The sequence below is a fragment of the Akebia trifoliata genome, chromosome 12, assembly GCF_017979445.1.
Source record: "Akebia trifoliata isolate Shusen 1 chromosome 12, ASM1797944v1, whole genome shotgun sequence".
Classification (NCBI taxonomy): Eukaryota; Viridiplantae; Streptophyta; class Magnoliopsida; order Ranunculales; family Lardizabalaceae; genus Akebia; species Akebia trifoliata.
Window position 1 is genome coordinate 4,011,712 of NC_141386.1, and position 21,101 is coordinate 4,032,812.

The 21,101-nt window shown below is 33.1% G+C and overlaps 1 protein-coding gene and 2 long non-coding RNA genes across 6 annotated transcripts; 1 reads left to right on the forward strand and 2 right to left on the reverse strand.

Annotated features, from left to right (window-relative positions):
* Window positions 1-1,530: 1,530 nt before the first annotated feature.
* On the reverse strand, window positions 1,531-7,971 carry LOC147388689 (uncharacterized). Of its 2 annotated transcripts, none has more exons than XR_015170718.1 (3): window positions 5,728-7,971; window positions 3,443-3,555; window positions 1,531-2,640 (listed from the first exon to the last, which is right to left on the reverse strand). It is a non-coding gene; the product is annotated as an uncharacterized LOC147388689 (long non-coding RNA). The 2 variants fall into 2 exon arrangements; XR_015170717.1 differs by having other exon boundaries at window positions 2,974-3,555.
* A 263-nt stretch (window positions 7,972-8,234) lies between these two features.
* LOC147388690 (uncharacterized) lies at window positions 8,235-12,683 on the forward strand. Of its 3 annotated transcripts, XR_015170721.1 has the most exons (4): window positions 8,449-8,663; window positions 10,865-11,136; window positions 11,268-11,348; window positions 12,320-12,683. It is a non-coding gene; the product is annotated as an uncharacterized LOC147388690 (long non-coding RNA). The 3 variants fall into 3 exon arrangements; XR_015170720.1 differs by having other exon boundaries at window positions 8,235-8,663; window positions 10,865-11,348; window positions 11,988-12,683; XR_015170719.1 differs by having other exon boundaries at window positions 8,443-8,663; window positions 10,865-11,348.
* A 2,821-nt stretch (window positions 12,684-15,504) lies between these two features.
* Window positions 15,505-20,021, reverse strand: LOC147388691 (profilin). The gene is made up of 3 exons (XM_086418759.1): window positions 19,828-20,021; window positions 17,552-17,689; window positions 15,505-15,828 (listed from the first exon to the last, which is right to left on the reverse strand). The coding sequence occupies exons 1-3, from the start codon at window positions 19,948-19,950 to the stop codon at window positions 15,694-15,696; spliced, it is 396 nt and encodes a 131-aa protein (XP_086274885.1). The 5' UTR covers window positions 19,951-20,021; the 3' UTR covers window positions 15,505-15,693.
* Window positions 20,022-21,101: the final 1,080 nt, after the last annotated feature.

Below are 21,101 nucleotides of genomic sequence, written 5' to 3' on the forward strand. Positions count from 1 at the left end.
AGCATTGACTCTTAATTCAATCGACTTATCATTTTGTTATACTTGTCTATTAATTAATTTGATTTACTAAGTAATTGTGTTTAATTGACAGGTTGTATAAAAATAGGTATTTAATTACAAATAATTTAAAAATAAAAAAAATTAAAAAAATTCTTATTAGTAATGGCCATTATCGCTATTATAGGCATTTAAAATTGTATTTATAACTACGGTAAAAAACTAGCGGCGATTTTTAACCACTACCATAGATCTCACTCATATCTATAATGACAGTAATACACTATTAACGGTTTGTGTGGACTCACTTATATCTATAGCGACGGTAATATAATCTATTAGTGGCGGTTTTTTACCGTCATTATGGGACTCACTCATATCTGCAGCGACGGTAATATAATCTATTAGCGGCGGTTTTTGACCGCCACTATAGCCCGATTTTTGGTATTTGCGACGGTTTTTGACCCCCGCTAAAAACTTAAAATTTTGTAATGAGACCTATAAATTGCATTTTTACCGAGCAAACCTGAAAGTGGAGATCCAACTAATTTTAATGAGATTTGAAATCAAACTTAGAGTGAGCTTGAAATTATCAAGTTAGGCCATTGGCAACTAGTGCAAGTTTATCAACTCCAAGATATTGCGACACAGTACTTATGAAAACTCTTAAAGATATTGCTATTCAGACTACATGAAACTATTATATAAATAAGAACATTCATGGATACCATTTGATTCTCAAGCCTGTAATCTTGGGTAAAATCAATTTCTTAAATTTAATTAACATCAAAATGGGAATAACTTTAGGAATCTTACCTTCACCGAATTGTTTTGATATTTGTATATATTTTTATAAATTTAACCATGTGGCTCACCCATGGTCGTCTTACTTGCAAACTCTTGAGCTATCACTACAACATTTTTTATCTACAACGGCGGATTTTTCCGCCGCTACAAGGTGATTTTTCCGCCGGTAAAAGCTATTGCGGCGATGAGCAGCGGAACCAAAGATCCGTTGCTGTGTCCTCCGTCGCTAACTATAGCAGCGGATAATGTAATCCGCTGTTGCAGGTAGTGCCTTTAGCGGCGGATATTAATATCCGCTGCAATAGAACGAATTTTTAACAAATAGAATATAATACATATAGCGGCGGATATTAAGATCCGCTGCAATAGGTCGATTTTTTAAAAAAAAATATATAATATATATAGCGGCGGATATTAAGATCCGCTGCAATAGGTCAATTTTTTTAAAAAAAAATATAACACATATAGCGGCGGATATTAAGATCCGCTGTAATAGGTCAATTTAAAAAAAAAATATATAACACATATAACGGCGGATATTAAAATCCGCTGCTATACGCTTTTTTTTAAAAAAAAAATTTATTATATATCCTTCAAAAACAATATATAAAGACGGAATTTGTATCCACTGCTGTAATTTTTTTTCATATATATATACATTTAACCTGTGTCCTCTAACCTGTACAGATTGAAAATTTTAAAATAAATAATATAAGAGAGCTGCTATTGGCACACTAACTTTTATTAATCCCGCACTAATATATAAGTAAATCACCAAAGAACTGCACATGTTTATAATTTAAACTAACATCTTTATTCAAGAGTCAAGACTATATTGACAAAAAGGAATGGTAGTTTCCATAGTATCAAGTTAATTAATTCTGCACAGAATGCTGAAACTAAAAAGCAATATTCTGCATGAATTTTCTGAAAGTTCATGAGATTTTTTGTGAACTTAGTCTAATAGAAAGGTCATGAATTTTTCTGAAAGTTCATATTCTGCACTTTGGGTATACCCTCCTTGGTGAAACTGTGGGAAGTTCTCTGGGGTATTCAAATGGCTCTTGATTCTTATATTGATGAGGTCTCCACTGGACTGGACCTCTTCTAATGTGGTTGATTGGATGAATGGAAGAATTGATAAACATAGAGAGCATTGGTAGTGTCAATATCATTAAAAGTTTACTTGTTTAATATTATGTATGATATGATAGCTATAGATTTTTCATGTAAAAAAATGTGGGCTTACCTCAAAATATTCAATAAGCTTACTTAAATGCCTCAGAATTTTCCCTTAAGGGCTTTGAGCCTATTTACATGGAAACACCTTTTTCATACCATAAACACCTCTGAAGATTGAGAAATGCAGAATAAATATGGTAATGCGAAAGAGAAAGTAATGTCAACAGACATAAACCACTATTATACTACTACAATTTGAAATAAACACAAAAAGAAAACATGGATAGAGTAGAATTATGTGCTTGTGATATTCTAAAATATTGCCTCATGGGCAACGATTTTCATGGGTACAAAAACGGTACGAGTGCATCCATTTGAAACTATCATTCAAACTTCTCCCTCCTTATCATCATTATTTATGTAAATGAGTGGTTAGAGACTCGATTCACGTTCACATTTATACAAACATTTTATAATATCTCTTGTTAAGTAGCTAAGATTCACAGAGTTCAAATTAGTTAATAGTTACAAATTGAACCAACATTAAAAATTGGAAGCAGACATTACTCTCACCGTGGAGCTGATGTGCATGACATGGGAGTATCGTTCTATCGCCACGAGTTTCTCCACCTTCACAGACCAAAATTTTGCGACCTGCAGCACTAGTCAAGTTAGATCCTAACTAATATATTCAAGGCACAAGAAAATAATATAGACAGAAGAATTGAGTTTGTAACTGATAACTATGTAGCACTAGTTTGTTAGTGTTAAATTGAGGACCCAAATATATAATTTTCATTTACTTTCTATTTGCATAATGATATTGTAAAAATTATGAATTGATATGCATATATTAGATAAAGCAATCAACAAGTCAGATGTAAGAAGGGAGAATGTTACCATGTCTCATGTGAGAAGGGAGAATGTCATCAAATATATATAGAAAAAAAACCCATCATTAATTTTGCAAATAAAATAATAAATTACCAAGACTGATTTCTTCTTTCGAACCCATTGTTTTTGACTCCATGTTTAGTTGAACTAAGGAATCCATTCCCATAATCTCTCCCTCTGACTGACTCTCTGGCTTTCTAACACACTTTTTTTTTCCACTTGAAGGCCATTGTAATAATGAGTTTCCTCTCTATCACTCTGATCTTTTTCTCTCTTTTAGTATCCCCATCTCAATCTACTACAGGATTTTCTTCTTTTACCACTTAACGGTTGCCACTGCTGCTATAGTTATAATCCCAATAAAGCTAATTGCCATGTATAATATGCCATGACACTAACCCATTGAATCCTAACTCCTTCATCTAACACTGTGCCTATATCAATGGAACAAAACAAGAATCCAAATCAGTGATGGCAGAATCAAACAACTAATACCATCAAACCCTATTTTTAGAAAAAAAAAAAAGGTATCATAAATGGTTTTATAACATAGTGAAAGTACCTAAGGAAGAAACTTCTGAAAACATACTTCTGTATCTATCTCAGCTGATTCCACGTTGACATTAATGTCAATCATGATCTTGATGACCTCTAGTAACAGTCCTCAAAAGCAAACTGGAAAGAAAGCAAGCAAATAAACAGAATGTTAATATGTGGTGTGCCCATTCTTTCTAGTATGAATATGAGAAAGACAATTGTTAACCTAACAAGCTCAATCAAGATTAGAATAGACTGATTTTTATTTATTTTTCCTGTTTTGATGATCATCATGATATTGAGAACAGCTAATTGTACAGTTAGATTGTGCAAAATGTTATCCATGTGAGAACCACAAACAAGAGTCCAAATATAAGGTTTTGATATTGTCAAGCACTAGTTAATGTTTGAACACCACCTGCACTAGTTAAGGAGATCGAGATGACTATGCCAAAGGATACAAAAGAGAGACAAGAAAAAAAGAAGGGCTACCAACCATAACGAACATTGTTGACATGGTTAGTAATCATGAGTGTTGTTATTCTATTAAAATGATTGTGTTGGTTGCTATAGAAGACTAGTGTATATGCATGGAGCACCCTACTAATAATCTGGTCCTAGTGTTCACAGGTTGAGAGGTAGTTACTTGTTGAGCTTAGGGCGCAATCTGTCTCATTGAATTTATGATTTATCTCACCTTACTTTTAGTAATGAAAACTATGAACAAAACAAATGAATGTGTGAGGATACAAACATCTATGAGGCAATGCTCTAATGGTGTCCAACATAATCCTGTCTAAGATCACATTTCATCAAATTCTGCATGTAGACTGTTTGTTCAAATCAGTGTTCGGGATGGCAAAGAATAAGATGGACATTTTAGCTTTCATTACACACGTATATATTTAAATATGAAAATAATCTCTTTATATGTAATATTACACTTATTCTAAGTTCTCAATATATTTAAATATGAAAATAATCTCTTTATATGTAACATATTTCTGTGTAATATTACACTTATTCTAGTTAGAAAAAAAATATAGTTATTCTAACTATAGGATGACATCGAAATAAAGGAATGAAACTTCAATAGAATTTTTGAAGAAAAAGAGTTGAATTTTTTACTTAAAGAACAACATATGGATTATTAGTAGACAGTCCCTACATGGGAGGACGCCCTGCATCTCATCACCTGAATTCGACGTGTTGCATGGGCACATGATCACATAACTGTTAAGTCATATCACAATTTTATCCTATATTCGAAAATAAGGTACTCTTAAGTCTAATTAAACCTTCAAATTTGAGGAATATGGGACTACTCAATTGGAGCAAAAGTATGAACATACACAGACTAAGCCAAAATATTTACATTCATTTAGACTTCCATGAGACAACTCTTTACATGCATATCTTTAGACCAAATTATGAACAAATCAAGATTTTTCATTATGGGATCCCACATCTCATCAAAGGTGAATCTCAAGTGCTCCACAAATCTACCAAGAGTATTACATACTTACTACTAAAACCTCACCAATACCAATAGATATATTCTTCATTACAAAAGATCTATTCTTCATGTTCAAGTGGTCCATGCACCACATCATCAATTGAAGGCATTCAATCAATAGGCCCCAAATGGAAACAAGCATAGATCATCAATGGAAGATAAATGGTTACTATGATTTGAAGGAAATCCAAGTGATCAGAAAATCAATTTTAGTAAGTTTGGATCCAAACTGCATCCTGTTCTTCCATTTTTCTAGAACATGGGACTCTTACTAAATGAAAGAGGACAATGGTAATGTACAATTAAAAGTTCACAAAGAAGTAAATAGGTAGGAAAAAGAGAAAAAACCAAATATTCCAGAATTATCATACCCAACCTGACCTGACTATTACACATTCATGTGTACCGATGGGCTATATGAACATTGAAACTATATTCCCTTGTCAAATATCACAAACCTGTCTAGGGTGAGAAGGTAGTGGAATAGAGTACTAAGGTGAAAGTGTTAGGATATCAATCGTTACTGATGAACGACTCCAAATCAGAAAATTGAATAATCTCATTCATACTGTCCATAAACATCTAATATTGAAAATCTTGAAGTTGATCACACAGTCTAAAAAGGTCAACTAAATTTACTATGGGCGCCATAGACAGGAAAGCATGAGTAGATAAAGTATTCATTAAATCTCTTGGAAAGAGTTATATAGACAGAAAAGCATGAGTAGAAAAGCATCCAGTGAGACGCCGTCAGAACAAAATAAAGAGTGCATGGCATAATAGCAGATGTATACCTCTTTCTTCTTCAACATCGCCCACAAGTAAAGCTTTCTGGCAGCATCCTTAGCATGGACTCTTGAAGAAGATGCTCTTCTCACACATTACATTGCTTCTCATAGTGAAGGTCACTGGGATATGTTAGCCAAATGTTCAGGTAAAACTATACCAAAGTCAGATGAGAATGGGTTAATGTAAAGAAAAAGAAAAATGACGACAGTCAGGGAAGGGGAAGAAAACAAGGCAGATACAACAGCTATTTAATATTGCAATATATACTATGACAAAAGTCAGATGAGAAGATATTGTCATTTTCAAATTTCAAAGCCAAAGGAACAATGCATTGTTACCCTACTTTCCCCTTAGTCACCTCTAACTAAATGCCTACTCAATAAAGAAGATGATTTATGCAATCTAATAGCAATAATTAAAAATGTGAAGGATACAAAGAGAACATAAAAGTAGAAATTATTAAAAAGAGAATGAAGGGTACCTGTGAGTGTGAATACACTCTCTCCACTTAATTTTGTTAGCACCCCATTCATGTTAAATGGGATTTCAGGTTGACTAATAAGTACCCCAAGCACATAACAAAGAAATACAAAGCCTGCTGTGCCTACAAAGAAATTTTCTGCCTTACATTTGTCCTGCAACATTGAGTACCAGAAACAACCATTATAGTATGCATACAAGAAAAATTTACTTACCAAGAGTGTGCTAAAAATGGGAATAAAACACCTCAATTTGATTTACAGAATTGTAAAAGATAAGAAACAAACCTTGTCTGCTAGTGTCAAGGTTTTGGACTTTAGTCTTCCTTACGTATTCGGGTCAGTTTGAAGGGTCATTGTTTTTGTTTCATAAGTGACCCTCCTCTAATCATACAGACTTCAATTAAAGTCCAGCTTCTTTCTTACAAAGAACTCTCATATCTACCGCATCTCTAAGAGCAACTAGTGTTTTGTTTTTGCTAATACTGTCAGTTCTTACTTCTAGTTACGAAGGCTCTAATAGTCGGACACTTCTAGCGGTAGTTATATGCTTATCAACATAATACAATATTGATCCTGGTACCAAATACTTCTTCCAACTCCGTTATTTGTTCTCTCATTTTTCATTGTATCATGTTCTTAGCTCTAAGGTATTTTCTTAATTGTTGGATTGGGACCCTCAGGTCCCATACTCCCATATCTATAGAGGTAAATAAATTAGAATTACATAGTTACTACCAAACAAATTTGTGATCGATGCGGGGTAACCAAGCACCTAATAAAATGGTACGTCAAATCGCGAAGGAGCAACCGAGAACTGAATATCAAGAGGTATTTAACAACCCAATTAAGATTGAATTTGAAACTAAAGAATCCCATGTTTTGCAAGCCAAGATTATAACCAAGAAGTCTTTCAGATCAGAAACTGTGATCTGTAGAAATTGATCAACAAGATGTCTCATTATCTTTGTTGTAAAACCATATATATCTCTGTTTGGTGTATTGGTATCCAAAAAAAAATCAAAATTTGTTACCCAAATATATATAATAAATTTTTAAGTGATGATCTTTTCAGTCAGAAAATCAATCACAAGTAGATTAAGAATCCGAATACATTTTCAAAGAAATTTTTTCAGGTAAAAAATTGAATATTTATATCAATATTCAATAAGAAATTAAACAAAAATCAGGTATTTTATCTCAACTTACCTATAAAAAAATAAAAATAAAAAAAGGAGGGAGAAGATTTCTTATATCTGTTGATATTAATCTTTAATTAGAACTGTGACCTGTTTGGATCACCATTGATGTGCCAAAAGAGAGATATTTCTAAATAATTTTTTTATAGAAGAAATTATCTTGATTTTCTGATGCAAAACTAGTTATCCAAACACCTATAGAATCCCAAATAATTCAGGAAAATTTTAATTTTTTTTAAAACCAATCTTCTACAATAAATCAAACAAAAATCATGCACTCAAGTAAGTTTTTTCAGATTAGTAACAAAAAAAAAACTCAAAAAAAAAAAAAAAATTATAGAAGCCCACATTACATATCAGGGCTAGAGATCTTCCAATTCGAAATTGGGTCTGATATAGACGACGAAGAAGAAAATGTCTCTGTCGGCATTGCAGACGAAGCTGAAGCTGAAGCTTCGGTAGAAGCTTCAGGCGGCTTTTGTTGCTCATCTATGAATCTCTGACTCATCGAATAACAGAGATCTAAAGCCAGTAAAGTGTTACAAAGCTCCAAAATTTCTTCTTAATTGAATCCAAACCCTAATCCAAAAGATCTAAACACTCCTTCAACTCATCCAGATCTTCATCTGTTAAGCTCACAATCCTCGAAACCCCTTTTGATTCTCCTTGTTCTTGGTCTTCTTCATCTCCTTGTTCATGATTTTCTTCTTCAACAACCATGTATCTTTGATTCTCTCCTCTGCAACTTCTACGATTTCGTTTAAAGTTCTCCATCTCCCTCGTTCTTCTTTGTTTTTCTCTCTACGAAGCGGCATTTTATTTTTATTTAAAAAGACTAACGCTGTGTTTGGATTGAGGGAAGGGGAGGGAAGGGAAGAGAAAATTTGTAATTTTCTCTTCCTTTCTCCTGTTTGGATTGTTAAGTGAGGAGGGAAGAGAAGAAAAATGGAGGGAAGGGAAGGGAAAAATGGTGAAATTTTGTTCCCCCCAAAATCGGAGTGACGAGGAGGGAAGGGAAGGGAAGAGAACAAAATTTTATTTCCAAATTTTTCAAAATTTCCAAAGATATATAATATTGACAGGCCAACTATTACTAGTTGCACCCCAAGTTATGAAACACAATTCAACCCTAGAGAAGGGACGAAGAAGACGAAGAAGAAACCCTAGAGAAGGACGAAGGCGACGACCCCTCTTTTGCAGTTCAATGAAGAAGCGCGTTCTCCTTTTGTACGGAAGTTCAAAACCATTATACATCTTGGTGAAGTATGAACCATTCTTGTATTTAGTATTTGTATCCTCCATTCTACTGATCTTGAAAATTCATTTAAGTCTCTTCTTCTTTTTCTTCTTTCTCACTCTTCTTTGATGTTTGATTTCCTTTCTAGCTCGTCATTACTTCGATTTCTACTTTTAGGGTTTCAATTTCATCTCAAAATCCTCAAATACGAATTGTAGGATATCTCATGTTGCTGAACATATGTTCTCAGTTTAATTACATAGTAATTTTTAAACACAAGATTGCGAATTACGACAGTAAATTTGAACTTCGCTGACATTCATGTGTGTGTGTTTTTTTTTCTTTTAATTTACATTTTTCGAAGTATTACTATAATTGAACATTTGTTGTTTAGTTTTATTTTCTTAAATCGATCATATAAGTAGGGAAAAATGTTTCTGGAGGTTGTTTCAAATCTCTTCACTGGAGAAGCTGCGTATTTCTTGCCACTTGGAGGGTTGGAAATATTTACCTTATCTAACAAGTTTTAATTAAGTAGGATGAAAATGAATAGGAAGGATGCTGTTTCTCCATTTGGCAGAGAGCTATTGAGATAATTGTGCTAGGGTTGGGAGGTTGAAGATCCAAGGGTTATATGTGTTGTTTAGTTAGTCAAATCCCCTTAAATCTCATATTGTAGCATTTGGTTTAATTCAGGAAAGATTCAGAAAAGAATTCAATGACTATAAAACTGGTTTTTTAAGCAATAAAATAGGTGCATTATAAAGTTAGTGTTTTGAGAGATGGAGAGAGCGGAGGTTAGGGATGATTTAGCTTACAAAAAGGAAATATTTTTTTGTTTAAAGATTCACCAATTTATTTGGAGAATTGCAAATTGATTCCATGGATCTATTGAGATAAGTATGTTAGGTTGGGAGGATGAAGACCCAAGGGTTACATGTGTTTTTTAGAGAGTCAAATTCCTTTAAATAAAAGAAACCAAGTTCGGATTTAGCAATGGTTTGGTGGGTGGGGGTGGGTGTGGGGGTGGTGGGTTCAATTTAATTTGGAAAAGATTCCAAAAAAATTTGGGCATTATAAAAATGATTCTTTAAGCACTAAAATAGGTGTATTACAGAGTTAAGGTTTCGAGAGATGGAGAGAGGTAAAGGTTAGGGGTGATTTGGTTGATAAAATAAATAAATTCTTTTGTTCAATTCAACAATTCATCAATTAATTTAGAGAATTGCCAATTAATACCATGAAATGCTGATTAATTCGGTGAATTAATCGGGCAACCCCTTATTCTCCCATTTTTCAAAAATATTTGGAGAATTTTATGAAAATGTCTTGAGCAAAGTGAATTCAATCCATTGCTCATGCTTTTGTAAACGATCTTCCAACAATAATACTTGAATTGTTTGTGCCCCCTGACTACTACTTTTCACAATTAAGGTACATTTTACATTTGTGGCTATCCTCCAGTATACAAGAATTGGTGTCATCCCACCTATTGTTGTGCCAGTGGAGAAGTATTAGTTCTTTGAACTCAATTTTATATCCTGATCAAATTTGCTTTCATTGTCTTAAGTTGTATGAATACTTCAAATTGGGAGAAAGGAAAACCTGCGGTATTTGTTTATTTTTCTGATACATAAATAGTGTTTTCATTAATAAAAAGAGAAGGCACACAATAAAAGGTCTATCTAAAACTATCAAAGATGAACAGAGTAAGATCAAGGATAAATAGGCTAACGTATGCAAATCAAACTATGTTACATGTTTTTTACAAACCATTCTGTTGAGCATTGAGAAGTTGGAAAAGCTTAATAAAGACTTCAATGGAGTGCATAAGATGATGTCTTAACATATTAATTGGTCGATTGGAGGACAATGAGCACTCCAAAGAAGACTTGGGGATTAGGATCTTGAAAGTCATGAATTCAACTCTTTTAAGGAAATGGATTTGGTGGTTTGGGGAAGAACAATATAGCCTATGGAGGATTATTTCCTGTAATCCCAAACAAGCATGTGCATACAGAATTGCAAGTGATGAGCTAACAACCTCATGGTACTTATTCTGTAGTAAATAATAGGAAGCAGAATTCTTCCTATATGTCGAGGCGACAACTACTAGTTTCATGTTGCCGGTAGAAAACATATTGATGTACTACAAGACCTGTTTTTCTTTACTGTGTGCATGGATTTGATAAATACTCTTCTTATCAAGAACAACTTGTTTGTCTAGGTGTGAATGTTGGGTTCAAGTCGACCTTTCCTGGTTGAAGTACAAAATGCACGCCATGTTCCATCTAAGGAGTCTATCAAAGAAATGGAAGAGTAGATAAACAACTCAAAAGTCAAATTAGTAAGTTCAGTGGCTTGTTATGTAAAAAACCACCCATTCATGTACTTTTACTGAAGGTTGTGTTGAATTTTCCATCTGAATTGGAGAGAAACCTGAAGGAGGTAGGTAGTCAAGGGTGGACCTTGATGCATGAAGGAGAGGTAGAGAAACAGGTTATCTTTTTTTCTTAATGGTCAATATGCCATCATTATGTTACTATTTACCATATTATCTTTTTAGCTTTGTTCTAGAAAATTAGGCCTTGAATGGGCTTAGTGTTATATTCCCATTGTATTTCATGCAGAAGCAATATGCTGCATTAGTATGGATTTCTCGCCCACTTGAGGATGAGGACCTACAGACTATATATTTGCTTAAAGACAAGGTAAGGTGTTATGCAAGGCTTCTCATTATGCTATATAAAAATTCAATTGTCCATCTCGTGTTCTTGTTATTCCATTTTCTTTTTTGTATGTAGATTATTGATTTGACTCCCTCAATTGATCCTTTTGGGATCCAATTTGTATGAAACTCAACTATTTCAGGTTAATTTGGATAATACAAGGGTGCTGTATTTTTACTTGTGCATTGTTCTTGCCTTCTTGTCAAATGATCGGGCCTAATCTAGATTGCCTATAGCCACTCACTATATTCATGGAGAGTTCTTATTAATCTGTAATGATTCATTTCTTTTGTTGATGGTTTAGTTCCATTTGATGCATACATTGCTCAGTTGCCATATTGTTTCATTGTTCCCTTTATGTATATAAAAACAAGGTAGATGTTTCTAATGAAGTGTAAACAATTATTTATTTTCCTCGATTACAGATTTGGCTTGTGTGCATTTGAAGTTTTGAATCCTGTTGTGCATTTATTTTAATTGTTATGGAAATTTTTGTCTTTGAGGTTTGTTGGTTATTAGGGATCTTCATCATCACTAGAAAGTCTTTCCAAATGTTAAAATCCATAGTTTCCTATTGCTCATTTTATTGTCACATTTTGTGTTTGTATTAAATGATGCCAGATGATGACCGACTCAGAGGTAAGGGCTGCATTCATACAAGTTTTATTCTCAACAATGTACCATCTCAAATATGCAATTCTTCCTTACTCACTCGATCTAATCAAACTTTCCGTAAAAGTTGTTCAAAAAGGAGTAGAAAAGATATTGGAATCCATTTCTTTTTACGTTTTCTTTGACTTACAATCTACAACAGAACTTTAGTTTCTTTGTTATTTATATATTGGACCTACCTTGGATATGTGAATGGCAACACACATACTCACAGTTCAAAAAATCTTGCCTACCCAAGATGAGTCAAACTCATCACAACATCGACATCTCTTATTTCTCAGGTGTTTTACCATCGGTAAACTATTTTTTCATGCAAAAAAAGATGGCAGCTATGAAAGTAATGGCATCCCTCATGGCAAGTGAAGATGTGGTCGTGGAGAGTATATCGGTTGAGCTACTGGAAGCAAGATCAGTACTGTCAAGTATTTCCTCAATGAGTCACTCGTCGGAATTACGACAAGTATGTGAGAAGTTGTTGATGTGTATAACATCCCCCTTAGATGGTATCCTTCCTAGCTTTCCCTAGTGACATAAGAGTTGTAAACCTAGTGTACAGTCAAATTTTGCCTTATCAATTATATAATATATATATATCTTTGTATGGAATTTCAATATATAATATGAATTTTGAGTTGTTTAGTTTAATTTGGAGTTTGTTTTATTATTTTTCTGATTTTTTTTATTATTATTTCGTTTATTGTAATTGGTGAATTAGAGGACTGTGCTATTGTTTGTTAAACCTCCAAATTCGACGGTCATACTCCATGAATTTTTTTTATTTTTATTTTTTAAGCTCATTCTCTAATAATTTGATATTCCAGGGCCGTAAAAAAAAAAAATTTCTACAAGAAAATATTTGATGGGCATATTTGACGGGATGGTCCGTCAAATTTCTCAAAATTTGACGGGCTAAGACTGTCAAATATGGGCCTTTTTCACATAGTGAAAACAACCCTTTGGAAAGCTTAAAATCTTATTAAGCTAAGTAAGGAAAGTGTTTTTCATAACATTAAACTGTCCAAATCATGGGTCATACATGGAAAATTTTACGCGTCCTTAAAGCATTTAATCCTAACCTCAAATCAATTAATTTTGTTCGAGTGGCTAGAAATGCATGGAAGGAGGTCGTAATCCAAAAAAAATAAAAATAAATGGAAGGAGTTATTCTATTTTAAGGAAAATTATTTAGGGTGTGTTTGATTAACAAAATCCTTATATTAGAGAGATTCTATTGCCACACCAACTTTTGCTTAGAATGTTCTTAGTAAAAGTGGGTGTGGCAATAGAAACTCTCATTTATACGCATTCAAACGAAAGGTACCCCTCAAATTGATCTTGAATGCTTAGTTATTTATATTTTGTATCATTATACAAGAAGAATTTTATTTTTTAAATTATGAAGGGTATAATAGTCATTTGACAATAATAATTTCTCTTCTCTTCTCTTATGAATCTTAACCAAACAGGAGAAACATGATTTTTTCTCTTCTCTTCTCTTTCAATCCAAACAGGGTGAAGAGAAACTTCCCTTCCCTTCCCTTCCTTTAATGAGTTTCTCTTCCCTCCCCTTCCCTCAATCCAAACACAGCGTAAGGGAAAAATGAGAGGGAATTTCGCGGGTTTTCCTTTTGTTTTTTTACTCTTTTTACCGGCGGAGTTTTTTTTCCGCTGCCATTTGTGCACAATAGGGACGGATAAAATGATCCGCTGCAAAACTTCTACCATAGGAGAATATACATGGGGTCCTTATAGTGGCGGATATACTTTTCCGCTGCTATATGTATTAGATAAGCTGGTGTGTATGCATAGGTCTCTATAGCGGCGGATACAATTATCCGCTGCAAAAATGCACCTATAGAGGCGGATACAATTTTCCGCCGCAAAAAATATACCTATAGAGGCAGAAACATTATCCGCTGTTATAAACCGCCGCTGTAGATAAAAATGTTGTAGTGAAACAATTAAAATAACTATTTTTTAGTGGCGGATACCCTCATCTGCTGCTATATTAATTTTTTTAAAAAAATTAATACAGACGAATTCATAAATCGAATTTTTTATATTAAAAAAAACTAATTTTTTAGTGGCGGAACTATTTATCCGCTGCCATACTCAATTTAAAATAAAAGAAAATAATTTTTTAACTATTTATCCACTCTCAATAAAATGAATTATTTTTTTCTACAATAAAATTCATTCTGTAGCGGCGGAAAGAATAATCCGCTGCCATATTCAATTAAAAATAAATTGATAAAGAGCTCATCAACATAACTTTTTATACTTCAAAAAAATAATAAAATAAAATCTATTTTTGTAGTGGCGGATACATTAATCCGCTGCTATAGTCCATTTTCATTAAATATTTAAAATAATCATTCTATAGGGGCGGACATCCAAATCCGCCGCTATATTAAATTTTATAATACATTGGTAAAGAGCAACACATTAACAGAATGTTTTATATAAAAAAAATTGAATTTTTTACTGGCGGATTCTCATATCCGCTGCTATATTCAAATAAAAACAATTTTATAAGCAAAACTCACTAAATCGAACTTTAATATAAAAGAAATTTTGGTTTTATAGCGGCGGACATACTGGTCCGCTGCTATAGGAATTGAATAATTTGCTTGGGTATCTATCGAGGCGGATAATTATATCCGCTGCAACATGTATATATATAGAGGCGGATAAACGTATCCGCTGTTATAAAACGCCGCTGTAGGCCAAAAATGTTGTAGTGTATTGAACCTTGGGTTACAAAAATGTAATATATTTAGTGAGTATATATTGCATAAAAAATGACTCAATTTTCATGATTGTTCAGATAAGTATATTGTTTTCTACTAATAGTGCTGAAACTTGTAATACTTTGCCATTGTTGTTTTTGGATCAGATGGATTAAAAAAAGACCAAAAAAATAAGGTCACATGTGTAAGATAACTTCGGGAGCCAAAACAAGAAGACCAAAAAGAAAATAAGGTTACATGTGTACAATAACTTCCGGAGTCCAGGCCAGCACCAAATTGAAGTTGCAAATTTCTATCATTTAGGGGCCAAATCTAACAATTTTTTATAAAACTTTTGAAATTTTTGTTTTAGTGATTTTTTGGATTATGTAGGGCAGTGATTTTTTATTTTTTATTTTCTTTAAATGATGATTAACCCTCTATGTTTTGGCATAGAAAGAAATCAAAATTATGATTGACCATTGTTAGCACTTAGCCCCCAGTGAATAAAAATCCTGACTATGCCGCCCCTTGTGCCTAGTGAGGATGGGCCAATGACAGTTCAAAAGTTCGCTTACAATTACAATTGTTTGGAAAAATGGGTAGCAAAATAATAGAATTTCTTTTTAAAGGAAAAAAGAAATGCATTTCTTAGCTTGGGATCAGCAATATCATTAAACAAATTGCTAATAATAATGTTAAAAGAATTTCTGATCCAAGATTATGGGACATGAACATTTAAATCCAAAATAATTTGGAAATTGATATTGCAAACAAGGATTGCACAACTACAAAAAAACATGGAATGGGAGGATGTGATCTCAAACGATCCGACTCAAAAAAAAAAAAAAGATTCAATTTTGACAAGTTTATTTTCTCCAATAACTTCACGGTCATAGAAAGGAAGTCATTAATGCAACTTGGACTTAGAGGCCCTGATCAATGAGGTAATCTCCCAACCTCTCGACAATCATGTTGCATTGACCTGGAGTCAAAGGCTCGTCATAGACACCAAAAATAAGGGCTTGGTTTGTCTTCTTTATAGTAATGCCACTTGCTCCCTGCCAAATAAAATACAGATGTAGAAGTAAAAGGTGAGAACTTGACATTAATAGATTTGATCAGCCATTAGTACTAACGGCACAACCATGGGAAAATTGAAAGGTTGTAACAAGAAAATCGAGTCACAAAATGTGAAACAAACAGAACACGTGCTAGAATATTTCAGAATACGACTCAGACACTTTCATGTTATGGGCGGTTGTTTTATCAATGGCAACACAAAAAATGTTATATTTTGAGTATAAATTACCCCATTTGAGATTATTTACGTGGCATAGTCCAAAAGATGGACCTTATGGATTGCTAGCACATTCGTGATAGGATCTAACGACGAACAAAAGTAAAAGAAAGAGCAATCCGGGCCTGTGAGTGTGCTTTCATGTGAATAGATATGAATCTGCACTGGCCCCAAAATCGACAAGGTGTGGGTTGGGGGCCTTTCTTGATATGATCTAATAAAATGCAAAAGCAAAAGTTGATCTTAGCCATGTGTTTATAGCAATGGGCATGCGCTAGACCTGGACCCCACGTAAGAGACACCTAAATGGCTGGAGACCCCTTTTCGATAAGGTCCGATGACAACTTATTAGGGTCCCTCTCATATGAGATTCACAATCAGCTTTTATTTCTGAAGGTGGTGGTGCTGGGTCTCCCAATCAATAAATATGAATGTGTAAGATGCATCAAATGGTGGGAGATCCTTTTTCGATAGAAACTAGAGAATGATGAAAGCAAAGATTATGCACGTACGGTCTCATAAGGCTTACTTTTTCTTGGGACCACCGACCCAAAGATTAGATTGTGTTAGATTCTATTTGAAGAAATGTAGAATCTGCCTTCCCATAAGAAACTTATGTGTGTGCTGGTCTTCACTAAAGCATCTACAACGACTTCCAATTTTAAATTCTATTGGGTCTTATTATATATGCATCTTAGGTTCGATCGCAATTATGTGAAATAGCACGGCCAACCGGGGAAGGTGAGGGGAAGGGGAGCATTCTATTGTTTAAAAGCATCTCACCTCAAGGTTTCTGCTTAAGGCATGAAGTGAAAAGGAAACTAAGGCCTCAACTCTGCAGCACATACATGTCTGGGCATTATAATTTTATCTATTTTCGTTCTCTTTTCAAAATATCACTCATTTTATTATCTATCCTAACTCCTAAGAGCAATCTTAATAAATATGATTTAATCTCCAAGTTGTTAAAAGGAGAATACCCAATATGTGAAAAAGAAAAAAGTCTTCCTTTGCCCAAATCAAGGTCACTAATATAGAAATGTATTGAGGTCAAGAAGGAGAGGGCCAGCATACAATGAATCCATGTGTTCCCAACCCTTCTTCCTTTCATTTATATTTTAAAGGTTTGTGTGAACGTGGGTCGCCCCAGGTATGTGGTGCCACACATGGAGTTTACCAACTCATCAAGATGGCAGCGTCATCTATATTAGCGAATCTAATGTGCATGGTCTAGGTATAATCAGCTAGAAATGCTTCCAAATGAATACATTTCTATATTAGTGGATCAAAAAAAAAAAATGAGAGACGATAAAAAAATGTGCCTTGTGTACCTGTTGGTTGACCAATTGAGAAAGAGATGATTATTACGAATTAAAAATATAAATTAACTCTTTTGATAGGTAAACAGAAAATTATCTAACAACATAGAAAAACAATAGCAAGTAGTAAAAGTTTTTTTTAATTTTTAATTTTTTATAAATCACCTTCTTTCCACGAATCACAGCTCCGGGCTCTCCTTGGATAACCATGTACTTTGTGCCCCCAAGAAACAAGCCAGTAGGGGCAAGGTATCCTGGTTCATCAAAATCATTCATTATGCCGGTGATCTCCTCAGGCTTAAACTGCACATAAACACCAAGATATTAAAAAAAATAAAAATAAAAATAAAAATGGTCACTATTGCAAAAGAAAAAGAGAAAAAGTATAAATAAATAAATTCTCTGATGTACAATTCTAGATGAAATAATTTTTAGGAAAAAGCATAGTAGGAAAAAAAGGTTTATATGAATGATTCGAATCCGGGATCATTCAAGATAGATACCCTCATAAGACCAGATAATAGAGATTGCCAATTCAACATTTCAAACTCTTAGCATTTCCAATCAGCTATGATAAACGAATTCCATACATATATCACCAGGAATGGGAACATATAAATAATCTCCTGCATAAATATTCCCATCCAATCATTACAAAGAGTAATGTTTTCAAACACGCGGAGACGTGACGCGAGGCATTTTTCTAGACGGTGCCTTCAAATATAGGCCTTAGATTGAATTTTTAAATAAATAGTATAACATATATAAATAATATAACATATAACAAATTTCCAAATTTCAAGTTTCAAATCCATATAGTCTAATTCCAAGTATGAATTCCTTACATTAATAATAGTAATCTAAAATTTTATTATTTTTGTTAATATAAAATGTTAATATTTTATATTTCAACAAAACATGCATATTTTATATTTGAAATAATTAAAAAGTTTTTGTATTAAATGATTATTCTTTGTTTATTGCAAAAATATAACTAAGCACTATCTTTTCTATAATCTCTTTGCATTATTCTAAATACTACAAAACTTTATTTATGAATCAAATCAATCCAACAACTTTATTTACATATATTAAACTTTATATTTGAATTTATTTTTATATGCTCCAACTATGTTGCATGCCAGCAACAACAAAGAAATTAATAATAAAAAAAAAAGAGAGAAGAAGAAAATAATACGTAAGATGAGGAAAAAAAAAGAAGAAAATACAGTTGACATATAATTTAAAAAAGAGTTGTGATAATATGACGCCCCCTTCACATTACCATAGATCATTTGCATCGGGATACACAAGAAAATATTTATGGTTATGTGTATCCCAAGGCAAATAATCTACGGTTCGGTGATGGGGCGTGTGTCAGAGGGGGGCATCAGAAAATCATTACACTTAAAAAAATATAGGAAAAAAAAATTAATATGAGGCATACGCTTTTATGAGGTGTAATGCCACAGGACGTTTTTAATGAGCCTCCTCCTGAAGCGCTTCTAAAGGCAAGACTCGTGAGGCTCAAACGCTTCTAAAAACACTGATAAAGATACCAAACAAATGTACTAGAATAAAATTTAAGCAAATGTCATTATAACGAGACTCAAAAGTATTGAATTAGAAATCATGGTTTTAAATCTCGTCCGAGACTGAGACGATTCATCTTAGTATCGTCAACCAATGAGACGGGTTGACAAGTCATCCCAAACTTGACGTGTCTGTCAAAAGTCACTCCTTTGTCTCATTGTTGAACGAGACGACTCGAATAAATCGGACAACTCGTCCGAGACGACTCGGTCTCGTTCATGTTTGAAATATTATTATAAACCAAAAGTTAAAAATGGTTAATGGCTAAACAAAATCCTGATCTGTCATTTTCATCAAATGAATTATTGAATCAACAAACCGATGCCCCTCAGCGAATAAGTTGTAAAAGAAATCCAACTACCGATCCAATCTTACATCTCGAAACAATCATAATTCATTGAAAAAAACACCATTTCATAGATCCAACAAGTAATGTTGATCTCATCATATTATCTTCCCATTCGAATTACGAAATCAACTCTAAATGAAACAAAGCAAGCATCATTTGGATCTAAAACACATAAATCAATCCAATAAAACAATCATACAAGTATGACAATGAACTCACCTCAATCAGATATGAACCACAAGATCAAATCTATAGGTCGGGAATGTAACAAATTGTGATCAAATTTATAGGTCGGGAATATAACAAAATTGTGATCAAATCAATCCAAATCCAACAAAGAACAAATCTAATGGAATTTGGATTAAACAATATAATCAAATTTTAAGAAAAAAATGGAACAAAATTTAACGAAAACCGCCACCATAATTTGGATCAAACCAATCACAAATCAGAACCGAATCAGATCAAATGAAGCATTAAAGAAAGAGAAAAACAAAACCTGAGGGAAAGATTCACTCTGAGCCCAAACGCTACCATCGTGACCGATGATTGCAGCAGCCGAGAGATGGTGACCGTCGATTTCGCACATCAAATGATCATCTACGTACGCTTGCCACGACATTTTCTATTATTCTCTTCTGCTTTTCTCTGTATTTTTTTCACTTTTCTTTGTTACTTTTTTTTTTTTGGAAGAAAGAAAATTTTGGGTAAATAAATAGAAGAGATTTTACGGGGGCAAACACAAAATCAAATTAATTATTTACATAGTGTCCCTTAAAAGTTATAATAATTCCCTCTAAACCTTATTTTTCCAACTTAGTTCATGGTTTTCAATTTCAATATCAATCCACGAAGGATACCGAGATGACTTAACGAGACGTCTAGATTATTTATACTTTTTTAGATAATTTTTTTTTATGAATCATGATGAATGCACACACGGTAAATCATACATGATCTGTATATGACTAATATGGCAAGGGCATAGAACCGTTGATCTATTTGTTGTGTATCCTGAAGAAAAAGATCTATGATTTTGTGCCCTTACCACGTCGACCACGTATGATTTACCGTGTGCATTCATCACGACTCTTTTTTTTTATTATTATTGAATATAAAAAAAGTGACCAAGATGATGGTCTCGCAATATAATTAAAAAAAGAGTTAAGTAATAAAATGTCACGGCTATCATACATCACATAATAAGTCTCATTTGAGCAAAAGGAAGTTCGAGGAAATTTTTTTAAGCATTTAGATTATCAAAAGGACATTTAACATAAAATTTTCATGGGTTTATAGAAAAAAAGCGATAACTTTTTTTTTATTTTTAATACTCAAAATATGGGCTATTCGTTACGTCATCTTATGTTTTTGGATAAAATATCCTCACCTATTATTTCTTTAATAAACTTTTGAAAAATAATATTCTAAATTATAACTTGATTCTCTCGCAACATTTTATATCATCCAAACAGAGAGAGAGAGACATTCTCTCTACCAAAGAGGCTCTAGATTTGATGAAAAATAATTAACCTTGTAGATCTACGCACTCTCGTGTTCAATCCACGATCTATTAAAGATTTCAAGCAAATGATATCAATCTCTCATTTAGTTATTTTATTTTTTAAAATTGGTTATATATTCTTATAATCTTAATATATTTCTCGTTCATAGTTATATAAATGAAAAATGTTAGCAAAAGGAAAATTGCTTTCACAATTTTTTACGATTTTTGTTCATAAACTTTACTCAGTGTCAACCCTCAGCACTGGA

Coding starts and splice junctions, on each gene's coding strand:
- LOC147388691 (XM_086418759.1), bottom strand. CDS start 19,950: ATGTCGTGGCAAGCGTACGTAGATGATCATTTGATGTGCGAAATCGAC. Junction 17,690..19,827: donor AGAGTGAATCTTTCCCTCAG/GTTTTGTTTTTC, acceptor GTTTATGTGCAG/TTTAAGCCTGAGGAGATCAC. Junction 15,829..17,551: donor CTGTGATTCGTGGAAAGAAG/GTGATTTATAAA, acceptor TTTATTTGGCAG/GGAGCAAGTGGCATTACTAT.